Genomic DNA, 15,973 nt, shown 5'->3' on the forward strand with positions numbered 1-15,973 from the left:
ATTACCTGCAGTAACATCTGTCAACAATAATGGTAGAATCATCATCATCATCATCATCATCATCATCATACTAATCATACTAAAATTCAGCGAATGTCTGAATGTCTGTCTGAATGTCCCTGCCAGCGCTATAAGCACTTTATCTCAACATTGGCTGGCCCAATCACTCCCACTTTTCACACAGGCATGGACCATAATTATATGGAGGTCTTAATGGAGCCCTTTTTCCAATTTCGCACATTAATGATTTATAATGAATTTATTAGTGGATTAAAAAATGCACAAATGGGTATTGTACTGTCAATATGACATGAATATGAATGCAAAGTAGCGGTCCATGTGTGGACAGGCTACCTGTCGCCGTTGTGCATGGTGAGATGTGTGCAAACCGTGTAGTTTATCAGGAGAAGAATACCAAAGGATGCAACATTCATTTATTAGTGAATTCACCTCGCACCCTCACACACCTGCGTCCCTTGGCGACACCTGCATCACAGGCCACCGTTCTCACCGGTACCCCACTGGCATGCTTCCTCTAGCTAGCGCTGCAACACAACAAATTGTGCCCTATACAATTTGGCGCCGCTGACTGTGTGTGTGCGTGTTGCATCGTTTGGTAGTCTTCTCCTGATAAACTACACGGTTTGCACACATCTCACCATGCACCGCGGCGACAGGTAGCCTGTCCACACATGGACCGCTACTTTGCATTCATATTCATGTCATATTTACAGTACTATGGCCTTCACAGTGTGGGTGCGCGCGCGCATCCAACCCCCTGTTGGATGTCCAAACTCGCTGATCTGCTTCACACCACCTCAGGAGTCACGCCCCTCCCCTCTGGCTGCTGTCCTTCGCACGGACATTCCACCTAACAGTAGCCTACCCATCGACATTCCACACAATGACTACATAGATACAACAAACAACATGCCACGAAGAAAACGACCATCACTTTCTGGGAGCTGCGATACAAAGCGTAAGCGTCGCACTTGCGTTGCTGCCCGTGCAACAAACAGTCCACCACTAACGCAACAGGTAAGCATTCCGTCTCACGTTGCCTCATTGCCTGTGAAGTTTAATTTACTTCACGCACGCACTACCCCTGTACATTCCCTTACAGAGAGACAGTGATGGCAACATACCGTTCAGTGACTCATAAAGCTCCGTGAAACTCATTCACCTAAATGGTGTGTTTCTACTACTACTTTCTTCTTTCTCTGGATGTTCAGAAATACAAATGTAATGCATACAGTATACACAGCACATAACCCAAAGTCTGCAAATACTTTAAGTGTGCATATCCCCGGGTATGGACTAGTACTAATAAACTATCAAAGTACTTTACATAAACGCAAGATATTCTAATACTATTCGAAATACTTGCAAATCTGTATATATGGGTGCAAGAATAGGGGAAAAACTAGTCCCGGCCCCCTGTGGAAGACCCCCTGTATTAACTACTGTTATGATCAACTGTATTTTACGTATTGGACCCTCGTCTGGTTCTGGTGTGTGACGACCCGGTTGGCATTTCCATGGTTCGGCGGCGGACAGACAGACAGGCCGGCCCGGGAGAAGATTAACATGACACGAGACTTGGTCACATCAAAACGTTCACAAGGTTTATTACCCTTACAGCAGCATATATAGTTTGGATACTTCATGTCCTAATGACGTCACAGACTAGACATCACAATCATTGCCTGCCAGCAGCGGCCTTCAGCGTGCTCTAACAGTATCCGAACACAGCACCAAGTATCAGAACACTATAATACAACAACTACTACTCATTTTTGTAATCAGTGCCCAGCTACAAAAGCTTTTAATGCTTTAAGTATTATCTAATTTGACATTGTTCTGGAACAGGAGCAGAGCGAGGAATGTAATGAGTACTGAGATGAGTCCGGGGGGTCCCGGTGAAGAAAGACCCCAACCTAAAGTCAGAAAAGATTATTCTGGCTACTTTCAAAGTGTAATAATAATAAATCAACTCAGAATATTTAAAAACCTATAAAACAACCCTAATATTATGAAAATCGGACATTAATTGTCTGGCGTAATATTATGGGAGGTCCCAAAATATATGACCCCCCAAATAAGGGGTGGGGGTCGGGAAAATTTGAACCCCATCATTTTCTGACAGTTTGGTCCCTATGAAAGCCAAAAAGGCAAAAAAATCACTTTTAGCAAAAAAATCCTACGGAAATACACCTCGTACCACACTATCAGGCCTAAATGGGTTAAACCGGCCACGACTAACCTCGACTAACCTCATTCATTGATATGAAGCCGCTATTTCAGTGACAACTCATTCTGAGTAAACGCTGCAAAGCATCCATGCATCCTCCTGATAAATTCATGTATCCTGTCAATATATTTTCATTCATGATAGATTGTGTCAGGCTGAGGGTTGTAACTATTTGCTTATCTCCGACATCTGACATGGTTGTCTTCTAATTAGGGAGTATGTGTGACAGAGTCTATATGTTTGTACAGACTCTGTGTGTCCTGCCCACCCAATCAAAGGTTATGGTGTGTGTGTGTGTGTGTGTGTGTGTGTGTGTGTGTGTGTGTGTGTGTGTGTATGTGGCCAAACTACTGTAATAAAGTAATTGTTAATTGTATTAACTGTCATACGTCAAACTGTGAATATCAGTGCATGGTCAAAGGACGGCAGAGAAGCAAGACTTTTATTGCAGTGAATGGAATGAAGTTCGCACGGACGATCATCTTTTAGGTAACTGTGTTGCTGTTGGACAGATTAATATGTACTGCATAAACAATATAAAAGCATAAAGGACAAAGGACACTGTACTTTAATCATCTGCATTAAAAGCCCGGCCCTGGGCTACTGTCACCACCCTAGTGGGCCAGGCTACAGCCGGCCCTGGGCTACTGTCACCCTATTGGGCCAGGCTACAGCCGGCCCTGGGCTACTGTCACCACCCTAGTGGGCCAGGCTACAGCTGGCCCTGGGCTACTGTCACCACCCTAGTGGGCCAGACTACAGCCGGCCCTGGGCTACTGTCACCACCCTAGTGGGCCAGGCTACAGTCGGCCCTGGGCTACTGTCACCACCCTAGTGGGCCAGGCTACAGTCGGCCCTGGGCTACTGTCACCCTAGTGGGCCAGGCTACAGCCGGCCCTGGGCTACTGTCACCACCCTAGTGGGCCTATACAGCCGGCCCTGGGCTACTGTCACCACCCTAGTGGGCCAGGCTACAGCCGGCCCTGGGCTACTGTCACCACCCTAGTGGGCCTATACAGCCGGCCCTGGGCTACTGTCACCACCCTAGTGGGCCAGGCTACAGCCGGCCCTGGGCTACTGTCACCACCCTAGTGGGCCTATACAGCCGGCCCTGGGCTACTGTCACCACCCTAGTGGGCCAGGCTACAGTCGGCCCTGGGCTACTGTCACCCTAGTGGGCCAGGCTACAGCCGGCCCTGGGCTACTGTCACCCTAGTGGGCCTATACAGCCGGCCCTGGGCTACTGTCACCACCCTAGTGGGCCAGACTACAGTCGGCCCTGGGCTACTGTCACCACCCTAGTGGGCCTATACAGCCGGCCCTGGGCTACTGTCACCCCAGTGGGCCACACTACAGCCGGCCTTGGGCTACTGTCACCACCCTAGTGGGCCAGACTACAGCCGGCCCTGGGCTACTGTCACCACCCTAGTGGGCCAGACTACAGTCGGCCCTGGGCTACTGTCACCACCCTAGTGGGCCAGGCTACAGTCGGCCCTGGGCTACTGTCACCACCCTAGTGGGCCTATACAGCCGGCCCTGGGCTACTGTCACCATCCTAGTGGGCCAGACTACAGCCGGCCCTGGGCTACTGTCACCCTAGTGGGCCAGACTACAGCCGGCCCTGGGCTACTGTCACCACCCTAGTGGGCCAGGCTACAGCCGGCCCTGGGCTACTGTCACCACCCTAGTGGGCCAGACTACAGTCGGCCCTGGGCTACTGTCACCACCCTAGTGGGCCAGGCTACAGTCGGCCCTGGGCTACTGTCACCACCCTAGTGGGCCAGGCTACAGTCGGCCCTGGGCTACTGTCACCACCCTAGTGGGCCAGACTACAACCGGCCCTGGGCTACTGTCACCACCCTAGTGGGCCAGACTACAGTCGGCCCTGGGCTACTGTCACCACCCTAGTGGGCCAGGCTACAGCCGGCCCTGGGCTACTGTCACCCTAGTGGGCCAGGCTACAGCCGGCCCTGGGCTACTGTCACCACCCTAGTGGGCCAGGCTACAGTCGGCCCTGGGCTACTGTCACCACCCTAGTGGGCCAGGCTACAGTCGGCCCTGGGCTACTGTCACCACCCTAGTGGGCCAGGCTACAGTCGGCCCTGGGCTACTGTCACCACCATAGTGGGCCAGACTACAACCGGCCCTGGGCTACTGTCACCACCCTAGTGGGCCAGACTACAGTCGGCCCTGGGCTACTGTCACCACCCTAGTGGGCCAGGCTACAGCCGGCCCTGGGCTACTGTCACCCTAGTGGGCCAGGCTACAGCCGGCCCTGGGCTACTGTCACCACCCTAGTGGGCCAGGCTACAGTCGGCCCTGGGCTACTGTCACCACCCTAGTGGGCCTATACAGCCAGCCCTGGGCTACTGTCACCACCCTAGTGGGCCAGGCTACAGTCGGCCCTGGGCTACTGTCACCACCCTAGTGGGCCAGACTACAACCGGCCCTGGGCTACTGTCACCACCCTAGTGGGCCAGACTACAGTCGGCCCTGGGCTACTGTCACCCAAGAGACATCTATGTTTTCATCAGTGATTGACTCTAGCCAGTGAGCACCTAAAGGCCTACTGTGTCATTGTGTCAACCACCCTAAAATATTTATATGTGTTGCACTATTTAGCGGGCAATCTCCTTGTTCAAAATAGTGTTGCAAAGAAAAGAAAAGGAAAACTTAAACAACCGACTACAGCAAAAGCAGAAGGTCGTTTTTAAACCTTTTACCAGAAGAGCAGAGAACTTGCAGTCACAGTACAGACACTGTGTAGAAATCAGGCTTTGGAGAGATAAGACAGAGTGTAAGCTATTATTTGGAATACCATACTTTTTAAGACGTGCCTGAAAACCACTTGAAATTATTAACTTAAAACAAACGAGCAGTTGCAAAGCTGATCTGGTTTGGCTGGTTTCTTGTGCCGTAGGCCCAAAGGCTAATGGGATGTTAGCACAAACAGAGAATCTATCAACGTTTGACACTATTGAGGTACTGGGGCTTCTTGTGTGTGTGCTTTGCTTCCTTCCTGAAACTGACTTCAGATACGGTAAGTGCAGAAAACCTGTTTAACCAGCTGCTTACACATGAAGACCCCAGCTGAAATACTGTGAGCATGTCAGAATGCTTCCGTCTCCAACTTTTTGTAACACTTTTTAAAACGTGTCAGTGTTTTTTAGATTATAAACAGAAGCGCATGTCATCTGGCTACTCTTTCTCATTGTGAACAAGTAGCCTATTGCAGAGTACAGTACTATGCATACCCTACCTGGCAGGTGAAAAGAAACCACCAGATTAGCATTTGAATGCCTGATCTGTATCTGATCTAGAGCCCACCCAATGTGGGTATTTACACACAAATGCGCTCGTACAGGCATGCAGGCCACACACACACACACACACACACACACACACACACACACACACACACACACACACACGGTTGCCATGGAGAAAAGGGAGTGCTCAACCTGTGGGTGGTTACAGGTGGGAAGTGTGGACAATGGCTGTTCTACGTAAAGGCTGTGTGTGTAGTATTACTAGCTAGCTAAGCTAATGTCTATGCATTGTATGTCTATCTATCTGGACAATGAATAATGAAGCTCCTTTTTAAACAGCGTGAATGACAGCACCACAAAGGTGACAGGCAGGCAGCCAGGTAAGCAGAAAGGTTTCCAATTCCTACCTATGATTTCCTTTGTCAAATGAAATAGCTAATCTCTTCTCTGTTCTGGTGGCAGGAGAAAGCCTTAGCCTACACTATTAAGAGAAGTTGATTCATGCTTAAATAGTCAATGTGGATGTAGCCTAGGACTAAAGAGACTAAACTTGCGCTTCAGCCTGCTTTAAAATCAGTCAAATTGCTTAGTTCGATTAACATCAAACAGCAAACACAGCAAACAAAGGGATAGACTATAGAGTGAAAAAAGAGTACATGTGCATGTTTTCCCTGTAGTAGCAAAGTTAGGTGAACTTTGTGTGAACCACTTCACAGTAGGTTATGTTCCATAAATATACAACAAATTTAGTTTTATAGAAAGGTGCAATTCAAGCTTAGTGCGAGAAGGGCAAAGGTGTGGGAGGGGGCTAGCGTTTTCCTTTTCCCTGATTCGCTATGTTTCTAATCAGAATTTGTAGGACAGACATGAACTTGATTATTTATGACCCTGCATCATTGCATCATATTGCATTTATAATTCTATAATTATATTGTATGTGTTGCGCTTGTCTATTTAAAGCAGCTATAACATGAATTTTAAAACAGTTTTTCATATTTAAAAACATATTGTCTATGTCCTTCAAACTTATTTCTAATGGTTTGAGCCTCAATCACCACTCTGATATAACCAACTTATTTAATATTTGAGTCATTATAATACTGACGCTAGATAAACACAGGCTTGTTTCCATTCCATGCCAGCTTGGAAGATCAACAATGGCGGACATTGTAAACAAAGTGGAAATGCAAATTTGGAACTGAAGACTGAAGAGAGGGAGGAATTATACAAAGTAGGGTGACAAATACGACTACATCAGTTGAGCAGTTCCATAAAAACCCCAATATGATGAGAAATCCTGATTGTTCAAAATTGCATATTTGTGGGGATGGAAAATACACAGGGAAGCTCACCAAAAAAATAGAAAAAATTAGATTTTATGTTATATAGGTCCTTTAAACTGCATTATTGAAAAAGGAACATGGAAGTATCTAGTTTTAGATTATGACTTTTTTTTATATCGTTCAATTCAGATCCCATGGACACGTGGAGGAAACACCTTTTTACAAGACGTAGAATGTTGTGCCTCCTGGTTGCAGTGGTCATCTTCTTCCTCGCCTATGTCAACCATGCCAAACCAAAAGACACCAGGGTAGTAGGGCCCAATAAGGAACAGGACACGTCCCCTGGCAGTCTCGCCACTCCTGGTCCGTATCACGTAGCTTATCCACGTGACTACAAATTCAGCATGGACGACACAGAGGTATGCAAGACCAAGACCCCGTTTGTTATCCTGATAGTTCCGGTGGCGCCTAGCAACACGGCAGCTCGGGACGCAGTCCGGAAGACATGGGGCAAAGAGACAACGGTTGAAGGTAAACTTGTTCAGACCGTCTTCCTGACTGGCCTCCCCAGTGGAGCAGGAGCACCGCAGCAGCAGGAGAACCTCAAGCAAGAGAGCCTCCTGCACCACGACCTGATCCAGAGTGACTTCCAGGACAGCTACCACAACCTGACCATCAAGACCATGGTGATGCTGGAGTGGCTGACCGCGCGCTGTTCCCGCGCCGCCTTCGTCATGAAAATCGACTCGGACATGTTCCTTAATGCCCAGAACTTAGTGAAGCTGCTGGCGGACCCCGGCACTCCCCAACAGAATTACATGACCGGCTTGGTGTGGTGGCACAGTCCGGTTCTGAGAAACCCCAACAATAAGTTCTACCTGCCAGAAGAGGTGTTCCCAGAGTCAGAGTATCCCCCCTATCCTCTGGGTATGAGCTATGTCATGTCTCTTGACCTCCCTGGAAAGATTCTGGGGGTCGCCCCTCAAATGAAGCCCATCTACATTGAAGATGCCTACCTTGGGATGTGCCTGAAAAGACTGGGGATCTCCCCCACGGACCCCCCCAATAAGTCTATGTTCATTGTCAACCCTATCTTTGCCCTGAGCCGATGTACTCTTTCAAAAGTGATTGCTGTCACAACAACGAGCATCCCACAGATGATGGGTTATTGGGAGAAGAACAGGGAGTCTGGTGCCCCCTGTTACTTTTGATTGATTGATTGATTGTATTAACAGATTGCAGAATGGGTACAGTCCAAGGAAGGTACAGGTCAATACAAACGTTACTTAGAGGATGAAACCAGAAAAGTCACAAAGACTTTACTTTATCCCCTCTTGTTTTTATTGTTTATTCTTTTTCTAAAAAAAATTGGAACAGTCAATACCAGGGCTTATGGAGCTTAAGCAATTCACTTGCTTTAGAACGGTAGACAAGTCACTTTAGAATTAACGGTAGACAAATTGACCTATTTGGGTATTCAGATTGTCCCTAAACTAGCATTTTATATGGTTATAATGTGGTTATATTCTTTTTTTATAAAAAATAAACTAGAATAAAAAACAGTACAGTAGTGCATCCTGTGAATGCAGAGGTCGTTGTTTTATTGCGTCCCTTAACTATAAACTCTATTTTACCCTATTTTACCCTATTTTAATCTCTGACTGAAGCGTTGGACAGATGGTCAAGCCTTCCAATTTCACTTGTATGTAGAATAAATATCCTCAAAATGAACACACTCCCTAAACTGTTTGGTATTTGTTTAAGAATATCCCCTTGTCGCCTACTGACGGTTTCTTTACTAAAATGGACATTTTGTTTCGTAATTTTATTTGGAATAATCGGGCTCCGTTTATCTCCGTTATATTTACCTTGCGATAAATGTTATAGTTTTTGTGAGAAAAAAACTAAAAATACTGTCATCATAGAGATCTATTGGTGAGATAGACATTTTCAAAAAGTTTCATTCACCAAGTTCCTAGGAATCCTGGTGGATGAAAAATTGTCTTGGAAAGAACACATACATACAGTAAACAACACAGTTTCAAGATCATTTGGTATCATCAGAATAATTAGGGGCCTGGTTCATCAGGCTTGTCTCAACCCTTTATTACAGTTTGATTTATCCATATCTCATGTATTGCTATATTGTTTGGGCAAGTACATATCCATCCAATTTACACAAATTATTAATTATTCAAAATAAATTTATAAGAATAGCTAGCTCTTCTCACTATTTGGCTCCATCTGCTGAGCTGCTCCTTTGTTTAAAGATTTATTTTGTACTGTTTTTATTGTGCGAATAAACTAAACTAAAACTAAACGATAGGGGAGGGCTAAAGTGCCCTAATAATGTTATGGTACTATTGGGCGGCTCAGTTGAGAACTATAATTTTCTATCATACAGAGGAGGGATCTCCTACATGGAGAAATATTGAATCCTACTCTTTGAAGCTCCCGCGCGCTGCCCGAATATCTTTACTCCAATTCGTGTAAAAAAACTGAAAAGATATACAGCTAATCCTATTGTTAAAAACATGATTAAACCCAGTTTTCGATTCAACCCAATTTGGGGAAATGGATATTTCACCCCAGGTAGGGCGGATGGGGGCTTTAAGATATGGGACGAAAAAGAGATGGAAGAATGTTTTTGACAAAAGGGGGAATCTACTCTCTTTTGATGAATTAGTTGTTAAATACAATTTACCTCGTACACACTTCTTTAAGTATTTACAACTCAGAAGCTTTATAAGGGTTAAACAGGTGAACTCTTTGACACTCTCTCCTCTGACAATAATAGAGAAAGAGCTTATCCGAAATCACTTTAATAGGGGCATCATATCTGATTTTTTTTTATGTTAGTAGAATTCTCTCCTGAAACCTCAGAATCAAAATGTAACGCATGGAAGGCTGATTTACAAGAGGAATTGACATTGGAAGAGTGGAGCTCAGCCTGTATGGAGACTCAATCTCAGACAGGTAACACTCGGTTAAAACTATTGCAATATAATTGGCTGACGAGGGTCTATATCACGCCAGAGAAATTAAATAAATTTAGTGTAGATATTCCAGATACTTGTATCAGATGTGGTAATAACAAAGGTACACTTTTCAATTGTCTGCCCATGAGTGAAAGAATTCTGGGAAGAAGTAAGGAGGGAGATTCAGAAGATATCACTTTCGAAAAGTAGTTTCAGTAGTTGTTTAGAGATGTTAGTTTTAACCTGCACTTAGTATTTGACACTAGACTGGAGCTGTTGTATGGTCTTTTAACGCACAATTAATTCCACATGCCTTTTACCCTGTAACTGGTATTGTTGACAATAAAGTTGAACCTTGAACCTTGAGATATTGTTGAGCTTGACCCTAAACTGTTTCTATTAGGTCTTTACCCACATGGCCATAAGATACAGCTTAGTGAACAAAGATTTATAGATTTACGCTTACTACAAGCCAAAAGGGCTATAGCTTAAAAGATAGGCAAACCTAGTATTGCTCAGTGGTTTAGGGAGATATCCATGTGCCTTCCTCTGGAAACAAAATGTACTTATACAAGAATAAACAAAAGATGTTTGATGAAATATGGGGACGGTTAATGATTTACCTTATCTAATGGTTGAGACTGAAAATGTCTAATTGTATTCTCTGCAGTTGTTTGTTCTTGTGGCCATAAGGACATTATTATATTGTCATATGCAACTATACAAAACGTTATTAATTACCGGTATATATTTATTTTAATAAGATTGATTGTATACAGACTGAATACTGTTTAAATGTCAAAAACAAATGATGTGTTTTGCATCTCCCTGGGTCTGAATAGAATGGAATTGTAGGCATAAGTAGGCAATGGACCACTCTGTGTCTCATAGGAGGCCTGTGGGCAGTTCAGAAACCTGTCCACCAGTGATAGGCAGATTTCTTATTTTATTTAGATTTTTATCATCGTGAGCACGATGGCTTCCATTTTCGCATTGCAACTTTTCAGGAATAGAAAGCCTGCAGTTTCCCATCGATGATGCCACTGGTGGACGGGTTTCTGAACTGCCCACAGGAGACATAGACACAGAAATTGTGCTATTTTATCATGATTATTAGTGAGGACCAATTATATGAGGTTGAAAAGTGGTCCTTTACATTCAAATGGCCTAAAATAACTTCAAACCTTTCCATAATTAATTAGCATTGCTTTCATTTGAAATATTATTGGGTAAGAGAAGATGTTAGATATTTTCTTGTTACCAAAAATGTGCTTATTCTAACAAAACGGGGTAGTCCAAATCCAGATTCTCCCCTGCAGTTGTTGATTTGGTCTTCTCTCCTCAAGAGGGCGATCTAACATCAGCTAAAGTCTAAGATAAGCTCACAACCTGAGCTCATTGATCCAAAATCGCCAGATAAGATTGCCACATGCAAACAGCCAATATACATTTAATTTGCCTGTGCACTCCACAGGAATGTCTGTTTGATTTAAATGGATATGTTGTTACTTCCTTTTTACCTTTAAAAAATGTTCAGTATCAGTGTCATGCTTTTTAGCCGAATTCACTATTTTAGGCATGTCGTACTGTAACTGTAAGCGAAAATGTTTTAAGGTTTTTGTAAATTATTACGACCCAGGTCGCAGATTACTATGAAAATCTGCAAAACCTGTCAGTCTGTCCATCAGATTCATGTCTCTGAATTTTACTTGACTATGCCTACTGAATGCTATTTTATTGTGCTTTTATGTAAATTTGTCTATAGGCCTACTACTTAATTTGACCATCTTTGAACCATCATTAAACATTTGGATTTCTAAAGAAATGATACGATGAAGTTGACTGTTAGAATTATTTGATTGTGTCTTGTTCTATAAATTCTATTATGGATTGGATTTTAAGTGGCGGTGAACACCAACATTCCAACACAACAGTCTGTACCGTCTGTGACCACCAGATGGTGTATTTGCCCCACTCTACTCTCTCTCTCCCTCTGACCCTCTCTCTCTGACACACACACACACACACACACACACACACACACACACACACACACACACACACACACACACACACACACACACACACACACACACACACACACACACACACACACACACACACACACACAAGCTCACCAACAGTGTTGGATTTTACAGCTACTTTGTATTGTAATTAAAGAGCCTATGTATTATGCAAATCACAGAGGCTAGATGGTCCATGATTACACATACACAACCCATTTCTGCAAGGCAGCAGCAGCAATAAACATATTTGGGAGAAAGTGCCTTCCCTTTCTCCATGAATTTATCCAACCGGGCAATAGTTTATTAAATGAGTTTGCAACATGCTCTCAAATGTGAACACACCTGTGTCACACCGTACCTGTTACAAAGGTTCCAAACAGACAGCCATATTACTCAAAACAAACAATCACCTAAAGTTTTCACCAGACCTCTGTTGCAGCGCACTCAGCACCCCACTTCCCGTGCCCTGTCTGCCTGGGGCTGGTCTAAAGGTTTTGTTTTTCCTTTTTACCACATTTTCTCCCATAATTTTGTCATTATGCCAATTGATTCCTCCCCACACATATTGTGTGCTGGCCTGGCACTGCTGTTATGTATATCCTACTGGCAACTGACTCACCTACCACCAGTGAGGAGCCCCCACCGGGAGGACGTCAGAGAGCCTTCATCCTACTCCACTCCCAGGCTGCAGGTGCCACATATTAAGCCGTACCGTCCGTACGCCAAGCTGTCAGGTGGGATGCGTCTTCTTACTTGGTGTTCTGTGTGGGGCAGAGAAAGTGTGCTGTAACTCCAAAGTGTGTGATTTAAGATTAAATCTGACTTCAGACATCAGGACATACCTAGTATGCAACAAATTCTTTGCATGTGCAAATATACCATGGAAATAAAAATAATTGTATAATAATCATATTTTGTTCCACCATGAAAGCACAACGCCTGTTTCGAGGACATGGGTGGCCAGAGTCATACAGTAGTACTGTATCTAGCAGGAACATACAGTAAACATCCAATCTACTTAACCTCATATGGTACTTCTTTCATGGAGCTAACTACTTAATTTGGGAGATGTGATTTGGGAGTGCTCCATTAGTTATTATCATGGCTAATTTCACGGCCACGCACGCACGCACGCACGCACGCACGCACAAAAATTCAGACCAGGTGTTGCCCTATATGGCATCCTCTACTAACTACACACCACCGGCCCACACTCCCCTTTTCCATCAGCCTCCTCTCTCTCCTGCAGCCCGGCTGTCCTCTCTGTCACCCTCCGCGGATTCATAAACATTGTGCGGCCGCGTCTTCGTGACATGTACAGAGACGGAGACACAGAGCCAGTCTACAGCACACCCTGCACCCCACCCCGTCTATAGGTCACCATGTAGACACAACAGACTCTGTGGTTCTGCACAACCTCACCATCAATGGTCTATTAGAGGATAGAAACCGTGACCAGTTGATGGATGATATGGGAAAACTACGGGGGAAAGTCTGGTAAGACAGAGGGGGAGAGAAGTGGGAAGTGGCAGAGAAAATGAAATGACCATTAATTGTCGTTTCATGTTTTCTTTCATATACTTTTATTGTGTCTCCAGCAATGATGGAGCAACTGGTGGAAGATATGCAATAGCACGGTCAGAGCCTAGGAGAGGAGGCTGTCACATGCACGGTCGCACGCACGAGCACACACACACACACACACACACACACACACACACACACACACACACACACACACACACACACACACACACACACACACACACACACACACACACGCACACGCACGCACGCACTCACTATTTGGAGACATGTTTGACTTGCACACTTTCCCCACCCCCTATCCTTAACATACATTTATAAATGTCGTATGATGATGGTGTAGCACAGTGAAAATAGCCAAATTTCAAGCGTACGTGAGATTGTTGATCGTCATTTGTCGAAAATAGGGACACCAGGTTGAAAGTGCCTGTCTAACACTAATCTTAACCCCCACCATGTTAAACTGCAGTCAACTCAAATTGCGAACGCACGCACACTAGTGATTTAAGGGTTGCAGACGCTGGGAGAACTAGAGGGCAGGCTCTGGGTTTCATCTTATCTCTCTCCATTCACCAGCCCATAAATATTCACACAGCCACACACACATGAGACAAGCAGTGGAAGAGGAGGTACAGAAAGAAGGAGAGGTAAGACGGGTGGATTTGATGAAGGCTGAGTTTACAGACATGAGAAAAAGAAGACAGTGGAGTGGGTTAGTCTGATAACATATACTAAACCCAAGCGTTTAGGTTTTAAACAGTTTTAAACACATAATTTGTAACACTTTTTAAACGTGTCACAGTGTTTAGATTATAAACAGAAGAACATGTTTAATCCCTGTAACACTTTTTAAACACATAAACGTGTTTAGTTTTTACAATCAAAGTCAGTCATATAGGTGTTTAGAATTTGAACACTAGGTGTTCTCGTGAGGTGTTTGAGTGAACTCGTGTTCTACTGTATTGTATGAATATTAATAAACACTTGGCATTTTATTATTAAACACATGGTGTTTAGGTTTAAACGCGTCACATGTTCCAGGGATTTACAGTGTATACAATTGCCTATGCTGTACAGTCAGCTAGATAGTTTTAAACTTACTAAGCCCCAGTTAGGTGGGACTTAACACTTACAGTGTTCAGACATTTAGCATTTTACGTATGTTTGAGCCAGGTCTGACCAGGGCCAGAACTTATTCTGGGCCAACAAAGACAAAGACCAACTGCCCTGAGCCCTGAAAGTTAAAAATCCTATTCCTAACCAAAGATAGGCCTATTGTTAGTACATACATTGAAGTTAGTTCTTGTAGCCTTTGATGTTCAAATATTGTGAAACATTATTACTATAACTTATTAGTGCTGCACAATGAATCACAAAAAGACAGAGATCTATAGATTCAGACACCTTTGTAATCTCATTTCTAAAGTTGAGCCAGAATGGTGCAGCACCAGCTGGCTGTCCAATTCATTGTAGTAATACTCTTATGTTTTTGCTACCAGACAGAGACTTTAAGCCCTCCTGCTTTGATGTCTGTTTAAAGCCACAGTAGTTGCCTCCAGGTTCCACACTGTGAATGTAGTAATGTTCTTCAACTACAGACAGACAATACACATTTGCATGACCTCAATTCTTGTGGAGGAAAATTGAGATTCATATTTGAGCAAGAATCGTGCAGCACTATAACTTATATGTCTTACGATTGGATGTAGTGTAGTTATTAGATCACAAGCTTGATGTTTAACTGGTTCAATATTTATAAAACCAGAGACAGACAAATAAAACCTTTGAATCTTGAACATTTGTGCTGACACCACATTACTTTGTAGGGCAATTATTATTGTTATAGGATACCATTTACTGCTCTGCAGTGCCAGTATTATTTTTGAGTGTTGCATCCACTCCCTTACGGAGCTATGTGTGTGGGTGGCTGGCTGGGTCTGAGCATGAAAACAGCATGGTTGTTTTTCCACCACCTGTGCGCAACCTAACACACACACACAAACATACACGCACATATTAACTGTATATGATGATTTTGGGTGTGCCAGACAGTACAGTACAGTATAGGGACCCCCACACGGTAACTGTCATTTCTCAACCGTTTTGGACGTGGGGTGGCACGCCGGAACCGGCCTGGCCCCCTGGGCGCGTTCCTGAGGGTCTGGATGACCCCCCCACATGGAGTTGCACCACTCACTTCACACGGGTGTGATTTTTTATTTCATATTCAGCCCAAATATTTCTCCCCAACACGATTTAGGACAAAAATGTAACGGCTGAGTACAAGATTAAAGACTTAAGTGCAGTGTAGTGGCACTATATGGTTCAAAGAGGGCAGGAAGACACTGACATACTGATAAGAGAGAGATAATGGAGGGGATCCAGAGGTCAGATTGTAAATGAGTCTGTTTGATGAGGGCTAGGTGCACAGAAAGATGACATACCAAAAGATCTCCATCGTTGCCAAAGGTTTATTTCTTCAAAGGTTTCCAAAAAGAATGTTCCAAAGAAATGCCTCAGGAAAATATTTTTCACAAAAATAAAAGATAACTTCCAAATAAAATGAACATAACAAACTTAAATGACATGCTTAAATTCAAGCATCCAGTGTGGACATTAC

The 15,973-nt window shown here is 44.1% G+C and overlaps 1 protein-coding gene across 2 annotated transcripts; it reads left to right on the forward strand.

Annotated features, from left to right (window-relative positions):
• The first annotated feature begins 5,737 nt into the window (after positions 1 to 5,737).
• Positions 5,738 to 8,294, forward strand: LOC308336799 (beta-1,3-galactosyltransferase 5-like). 2 transcript variants are annotated; one of them, XM_080794354.1, is made up of 3 exons: positions 5,738 to 5,900; positions 6,663 to 6,751; positions 6,993 to 8,294. In XM_080794354.1, the coding sequence occupies exon 3, from the start codon at positions 6,998 to 7,000 to the stop codon at positions 8,012 to 8,014; it is 1,017 nt and encodes a 338-aa protein (XP_080650480.1). In that variant the 5' UTR covers positions 5,738 to 5,900; positions 6,663 to 6,751; positions 6,993 to 6,997; the 3' UTR covers positions 8,015 to 8,294. The 2 variants fall into 2 exon arrangements, with proteins under 2 accessions (XP_080650480.1, XP_080650479.1); XM_080794353.1 differs by lacking the exon at positions 6,663 to 6,751.
• The last annotated feature ends 7,679 nt before the right edge of the window (positions 8,295 to 15,973 follow it).

This window comes from Protomyctophum bolini (genome assembly GCF_963924005.1).
Source record: "Protomyctophum bolini genome assembly, chromosome: 3".
NCBI classification, from domain to species: domain Eukaryota; kingdom Metazoa; phylum Chordata; class Actinopteri; order Myctophiformes; family Myctophidae; genus Protomyctophum; species Protomyctophum bolini.